The sequence below is a fragment of the Sphaeroforma arctica genome (genome assembly GCF_001186125.1).
Source record: "Sphaeroforma arctica JP610 unplaced genomic scaffold supercont1.400, whole genome shotgun sequence".
NCBI classification, from domain to species: domain Eukaryota; class Ichthyosporea; order Ichthyophonida; genus Sphaeroforma; species Sphaeroforma arctica.
In genome coordinates, this window is record NW_014040158.1 from 56,666 (window position 1) to 64,227 (window position 7,562).

A 7,562-nucleotide genomic window follows, 5' to 3' on the forward strand; every position below is an offset into this window, starting at 1 on the left:
CTCTTATCTCAGTCATCGTGCACAGTAAGCCATAAGTCTGTGTGTAGCTGCCGTAGTCCTTCTTTCGAGTGTCTTATGTTCTACAGATACCATCCATCCCATAACAAACTCTTATCCCAGTCATCGTGCACAACAAGCCATAAGTCTGTGTGTAGCTGCCGTAGTTCTTCTTTCGAGTGTCTTATGTTCTACAGATACCATCCTCCCATAACATACTCTTATCTCAGTCATCGTGCACAGCAAGCCATGAGTCTGTGTGTAGCTGCCGTAGTCCTTCTTTCGAGTGTATTCTGTTCTACAAATATCATACATTCCCTAACATACTCTTATCCCAGTTATCGTGCACAGCAATCCATGAGTCTGTGTGTAGCTGCCGTAGTCCTTCTTTCGAGTGTCTTATGTTCTACAGATACCATCCATCCCATATCACACTCTTATCCCAGTCATCGTACACAGCTTGCCATGAGTCTGTGTGTAGCTGCCGTAGTCCTTCTTTCGAGTGTCTTCTGTTCTACAGATACTACCCATCCCATAACGCACTCTTATCCCAGTCATCGTGCACAGCAAGCCATGAGTCTGTGTGTAGCTACAAGCGTGCGTGTCAAAACTAACGTTAACATCTGTAGTTCAAATCCGTGGCCAGACAGCGACCCCACCCCACCCCAGTAGTGTTGCCATGCACATGCTGCACGCATACGCTCGACCGTACACATCTCGTTATCTCGTGTTCTGTGTCTGTTTCTGTGTCTGTGTCTGTCTGTCATTCCTCTGACATGCATTGCATTACATTGCATCTTCTCCAACATCCAACAGAATGGCTGTAGACACACTGTCTGCCGTTGGAGTGGCGACTGAGCCGTCTGATCACTTGTGGGCCGTTCGTATGCTCATGGCTATCAATTGCAATCAGGTGGGGTGGTGAAAGTGAGACTGGTCTTTGTCGCGTCGGGTATTTTATGGTTTAGGGTTTTCTGTATCGAGTGTTTTAGGGTTTACGGTTTTCTGTATCGGGTGTTGTGTTATACTTTGCGTGTGGGGGTTACAGGGCAATGGGTGTGTAGGAACGTGTGCGCTGGTGCTAGTGCAGACGTCAGTACATCGACTGACCACCACCTGGAATAGCATGCGCAAGGGTGTCTTTAATCTCCATGTACATGTATATGCACTTATAAAGATAGCCTTACATGCACTTGTTTAATCTCCATGTGCATGTACATGTACTTATAAAGAGTGCCTTGCGTGTACTTGTTTACTCTCCATGTACATGTACTTATAAAGAGTGCCTTGCATGTACTTGTTTGCTCTCCATGCATATGTACATGTACTTATAAAGAGTGCCTTGCATGTACTTGTTTACTCTCCATGTACATGTACCTATATAGATTGTCTTGCATGCACTTGTTTAATCTCCAAGTACATGTACTTATATAGATTGTCTTGCATGCACTTGTTTAATCTCCATGTACATGTACTTATATAGATTGCCTTACATGCACTTGTTTAATCTCCATGTACTTGTTCAATCTCCATGTACATGTACTTGTATAGATTGCCTTGCATGCACTTGTTTACTCTCCATCCTCTTTGAGAAACTCGGGTCTCATTGCCTATCCCACTGTCCCGCCACACTTTGGACCGTTCTAGTTCTACACACCACACACCGGTCGTGTACGTGCACAGCTGATTAGCCAGTACACCTGACACCCTAAACCCTAAAATCCAAACCCCTAAACCTTATACCTTCTGTAGTTTGGTATCCAACACCACACATCCATCGTGTATGCTCACAGTAGAATATCCAGTGCACCTGACACCCTAAACCCTAAAACCCTAAACCTCTAAACCCTATACCTTCTGTAGTTTGGCATGCAGCGCGAGTGCGATGGGCAAGTGTTTGCCACGGCTGTGTATCTTGTCCCCTCATTGTTCAACCACAACTGCACGCCGAATGTCTGGTAGGTATTCAGGTGTTGGGTGTAGTGTATGTATTCAAGTGTTGGATGTAGTGTATGTATTCAGGTGTTGGGTGTCGTGTATGTATTCAGGTGTTGGGTGTAGTGTATCTATTCAGGTGTTGGGTGTAGTGTATGTGTTCAGGTGTTGGGTGTAGTGTATGTATTCAGGTGTTGGGTGTAGTGTATGTATTCAGGTGTTGGATGTAGTGTATCTATTCAGGTGTTGGATGTAGTGTATCTATTCAGGTGTTGGGTGTAGTGTATGTGTTCAGGTGTTGGGTGTAGTGTATGTATTCAGGTGTTGGGTGTAGTGTATGTATTCAGGTGTTGGATGTAGTGTATGTATTCAGGTGTTGGATGTAGTGTATGTATTCAGGTGTTGGGTGTAGTGTATGTATTCAGGTGTTGGGTGTAGTGTATTTATTCAGGTGTTGGGTATAGTGTATGTATTCAGGTTTTGGGTGTAGTGTATGTATTCAGGTGTTGGGTGTAGTGTATGTATTCTGGTGTTGAGCGTAGTGTATGTATTCAGGTGTTGGGTGTAGTGTATGTATTCAGGAGTTGGGTGTCGTGTATGTATTCAGGTGTTGGGTGTAGTGTATCTATTCAGGTGTAGTGTATGTGTTCATGTGTTGGGTGTAGTGTATTTTTCAGGTGTTGGGTATAGTGTATGTATTCAGGTTTTGGGTGTAGTGTATGTATTCAGGTGTTGGATGTAGTGTATGTATTCTGGTGTTGAGCATAGTGTATGTATTCAGGTGTTGGGTGTAGTGTATGTATTCAGGAGTTGGATGTAGTGTATGTACTCTGGTGTTGGGTGTAGTGTGTGTATTCAGGTGTTGGGTGTAGTGTATGTATTCAGGTGTTGGGTGTAGTAAATGTATTCAGGTGGTAGGTGTAGTGTATGTATTCAGATGTCAGGTGTAGCAGTTTGCATGTCACCTGGGTCTCTTATCCGCCATCCATATACGTTTGATTTGTGAGTGTGTGACTAGCGTGTAGGACACCACAGTCACGTATACTGCAGTCATCGCCCTGTCAGTGTGTGCGCTGGAGAGGAAAGGATTTAGGGTTTTTAGGGTTTTAGATTTAGATAGTAATCTATATGCGTGAATTGTTATAGGATTGTCCATGCGTCTATTTTAGGTAGTGATATCTATGCGTGTGTCCACATAGAATTGCCATACCATATCAGTGTCAGTTTACTTTCGCCGGTTCTTTATGCTGTGTATGTTTAACAGTGATATGGAACCCACATCATTGGATAGCAAATCAAACATCTCGTTTTGTGGAAACACCCAAGTACATGCTGGGCATGGACGTTAGACCAGATTACCATAATCGGAATTGAAATGGAGTGGGGCAATATCAAAGACAAGACTTCTAGTGTTGAACAAATGTGCCAATAAAAATGTGGTCTGGCTAGGTTTGGAATGAGGATTAGATGACCTCATTCATTCATCTAACTACAATCATTCATTCATCTAACTGCAATCATTCATTCAACTAACTACAATCATTTATTCATCTGACTACAATCATTCATTCGTCTAACTACAATCATTCATTCATCTAACTACAATCTCGCCTTGACAATCCTCACAACACCCCAAGCTATCGGTCCGAGGGCAGACAGTTGATCTTGAGCACAAACCAGGCCGTAGAAAAGGGGGCGGAGTTACAGCACAGCTACCTACAACGGTCGAATCTGAGGACATACGAAGTCAGATCTGAGGCTCTGGAGAACTCGTACTTCTTTGCGTGTGCGTGTGACACGTGTGCCAACGAACTCACATTGCCCACAGAGCACGAAGGACAGGGCCACAGCACGCCACACAGCGATAGCAGTGGAGACGAGGCTGGGTGCTATTGGAACTCGGATCTGTCTGACAGTGACTGAGTTATCGAAGATAGTATATATATATATATATATATATATATATATATATATACGCAACACGAGTACTCTCCCACTCCAATAGTACAAAAGTACGCTCATGGTCTCTAGTCTTTTTCCAGCCAATTTTTGAAGGGTTGTTCATCACGAGCCTTAAGGTTTCAGCAAAACCCTAAAACATATCTGGATGAGGGCAAAGTGAGGAAGGCAGAGCCAACGACGAAGCGCTTTTGTGCCTACCCTCCGATCTAAACCCCTAAAAAACCCCTAAGGATTATAGGAAAGTAATGCATCAGTTCCTGATGATGAAATGGTGACGAAGCCTTTGTAAATTTGTAACAGGCGGTATTCACTTGCCAACATTGAGTTTCAAAGCTATCTAACTTAACTAGTGGATGTGCAGAAAAATTAGGCGCACGGGATTGATAGTACCTCATCAGAAGTATATACACTCGCCACCGAACAATGGAGACGATGCAATATAGAAACAAGACATCTGGAAGCGATGAAGAAGTTGGCGATCAATTAGGATTAAAAAATATGTCACTGGGTGCGCAGATGCATGAATACGCTTCAATACAAAGCAAATCAGAACAAACGACTCAATGATTGTCCCAAGCCACTGGACCGTCCACAACGACTTCAGACACACGTTTGAAAAGTGACCAGTGCTACAGTACGTGTGTGTAGGTGGTTCTGTTAGGGACCAGTTCGTCTGTGTCAGATGACACGCCTCTGGCGGATAACTCCAAAGGGATTGCATGGCCGCGTAGAAGGGTGGTACATCACAGATTAAGTAACACTCAATAAACCCTTGATTTTTTGGGGAAGTACAAATACTGAGTCACTTACCAGAGAATATAAAGTAGCACTAAAATGTACAAAGCCTTCGTTCATGAGAAGTATAAATACCCAGTCTCTTGGCAGAGAATATATAACAGCACTAAAACTTACACAGTCTTGATTAATAAGAAGTACAACTACTCAGTACCTTGGAAGAGAATATATAATCGCTCTAAAACTTACACAGTCTTGATTAATAAGAAGTACAAATACCCAGTACCTTGGAAGAGAATATATAATCGCTCTAAAACTTACAAAGCCTTTGTTCATGGGAAATACAAATATTGAGTCTCTTGCCACCACTGGCCAGCGATCATATATCTACCTACAAGAAGATCATATATCTGCCTTCTGGAAACGATCATATATCTACCTACAGGAAATGATAGTATATCTACCTACAGGAAACGATCATATATCTACCTACAGGAAAAGATCATATAGAAAAGCTCATATATCTACCTACAGTAAACGATCATATATTTACCTACAGGAAAAGAACATATATCTACCTACAGGAAACGACCATATAAAAAAGATAATATATCTACCTACAGGAAACGATCATATATTTACCTACAGGAAAAGATCATATATTTACCTACAGGAAACGAGCATATAGAAAAGATGATATATCTACCTACATGAAAAATCAACCAGTGAGCTATAATATAATATAATGCTATACAATATAGCAATGTAAGCTAAGCGAGGTGGTTAAAGCATAAAGCCAACTCGTGTTTACTTCAGTCCTCTTTATTGTTGCAGTCAACTGATTGCTGACACATATAAACTATTTTATAATTCATCGTTATGATTGCTGACACATATAAACTATCTTATAATTCACCTTTATGATTGCTGACACATATAAACTATCTTATAATTAATACAAACTTATAATTCATCTTTAGCCGCATCCGGCTCCGTCATCAAGCCGAGCGCCACATTCTCCTTAATCAACGCTGCCCTCTTCTCATTGGGCCAGTGCCTGTAGTAATGTGATGTAGTGTAAGGAGGTGAGGTGCGCGCAAAGGACTCATAGAAATCTGTAGCAACTAGACGCGTGTGAACGGCCTTGTGCTGTAGGTGACTGAAAAATAAGACAGCCCAAAGGGTACGTCAAACAGTCCAATACACACTGCATGGACATCCTCACGTTGGGAAGGAGCAGCACAGACACAACAACGAAGAAGCTTGGTTGGGGGATGGTATCTAAAACCTTAAAACCCTAAAACATTAGCATAGCACAAGAGTGCTTGTTGAATGAAAACGAAGCAGCACACAGCCTATACCAGTAACTAACAACCAAGAAGGGACCCCTAAACCCTAAAACCCTAAACCCCTAAATAAAGATCCCTAAACCCTAAACTCTAAAACCCTCAAACACACGCAGGGGTTAGTAGGCAACCCACTTAAAGTACATGCAATGCATTGAGACTAGGCCACGGTCCACCTCACACACACTCGCGTAGTCCACGACTGGGCAGTAAGGTTCGTATCGCACACTCCACGCAGTTCAAAATAGTTAAGGTAGGTGCAGGAAATAGGCAGGAACTAGGGGTTTAGAGGAAACAACCCCTAAAATTAGGGTTTTAGAGGAAAACAAACCCTAATCGTCAAGTGCGGGAAATAGTCTCGAAATACACATCCACAAGAGAGTAAGTCGTGTGCATTAATCAAGTGTAGCTAATCGTCTGAAATACACATCCACAAGAGAATAAACCGTATACACAAACGTTTCATACGCACCCCATATAGTGCACAATGAACACTCCCGGGAAGCGATTCTTGGGCAGACAGTTGAAGTCACACTCTTCGAACAGCTGCCAGTTCTCGCGTTTCGCATCGATGTGGCCGAGCAATTTGATCAACTGGTTCTGCTCTGCACCTGGAGATGTCACGAGAAGGAGAGGTGAGTGTACAGGTGAGTGTACAGATGAGTGTACAGATGAGTGTACAGGTGAGTGGACAGGTGAGTGTATAGGTGAGTGTATAGGTGAGTGTACAGATGAGTGTACAAGTGAGTGTATAGGTGAGCGTACAGGTGAGTGTATAGGTGAGTGTGCAGGTGAGTGTACAGGTGAATGTACAGGTGAGTGTACAGGTGAGTGTACAGGTGAGTGTACACACATATATATATATATGTGTGTGAGTGTACAGGTGAATGTACAGTGTCACCACTTGGCGCATGACTGATTGACTTATATCAGATAGTTTGAATGTCTCGTACACACCTTGGGTCAGATACAACGGGATAATACATAGGAAGGGGTGGGGACAGCATGGTAGGGTTTAGGGTTTAGTGTGAGTTGAAGACGGGTGAGGACTTGGTGGGTGTATGTGCAAATCAGTTAAACGGAATAGACAACGTGGTTGGTTAGATGGATGGATTAGAGTAGGTAGACCGTTTGTTGGCTGACCGAGTTGGTAGAAGTAGAGTCGGCACAGCGCAATGTGCTGAGTTTACTGCACACAGACAGAGCGTAAGCCATTGAATTGCGAAGACAAAGAGTCCCGGAGTGTATACTTTGACATGGGACGCACGATGGTGTAATGCCCAACACAATTGATGTTAAAAGAAATAATAGATTTAATTTTAAAGATATTATTAACATTAATATTGAAATTAATATCAGAATCACGCGGTACACACGTACGTTGTATACGTGTATAGAGCGGAACTCGCTAACGCAACCTGCCACTCCAACTATATTTTACATCCAGTTTTTGCGAATAGGCAGAAGAGAGATCTCGTCAGGTCCTATATACTTGCACTCTGATACATATACACACACATACACACATATATATAAATAAATACATACACACATACATAAATACATACACACACTCACACACATATA

At 42.5% G+C, this 7,562-nt stretch overlaps 2 protein-coding genes across 2 annotated transcripts in view; one reads left to right on the forward strand and one right to left on the reverse strand.

Annotated features, from left to right (window-relative positions):
* Positions 1 to 814: 814 nt before the first annotated feature.
* On the forward strand, positions 815 to 3,855 carry SARC_05902 (hypothetical protein; the record flags this gene model as incomplete). The annotated part of the gene is made up of 4 exons (XM_014300224.1): positions 815 to 910; positions 1,046 to 1,150; positions 1,861 to 1,955; positions 3,570 to 3,855. The coding sequence occupies 4 exons, from the start codon at positions 815 to 817 to the stop codon at positions 3,853 to 3,855; spliced, it is 582 nt and encodes a 193-aa protein (XP_014155699.1).
* A 1,737-nt stretch (positions 3,856 to 5,592) lies between these two features.
* Positions 5,593 to 7,562, reverse strand: part of SARC_05903 (hypothetical protein) — a gene marked incomplete at both ends in the record, with an annotated part of 4,880 nt that continues 2,910 nt past the window's right edge. Inside the window, 2 exons of the mRNA XM_014300225.1 lie at positions 5,593 to 5,788; positions 6,448 to 6,586. Of these exons, the coding sequence (XP_014155700.1) occupies positions 5,593 to 5,788; positions 6,448 to 6,586 (335 nt within the window). The remainder of the gene's footprint in view (positions 5,789 to 6,447; positions 6,587 to 7,562) is intronic.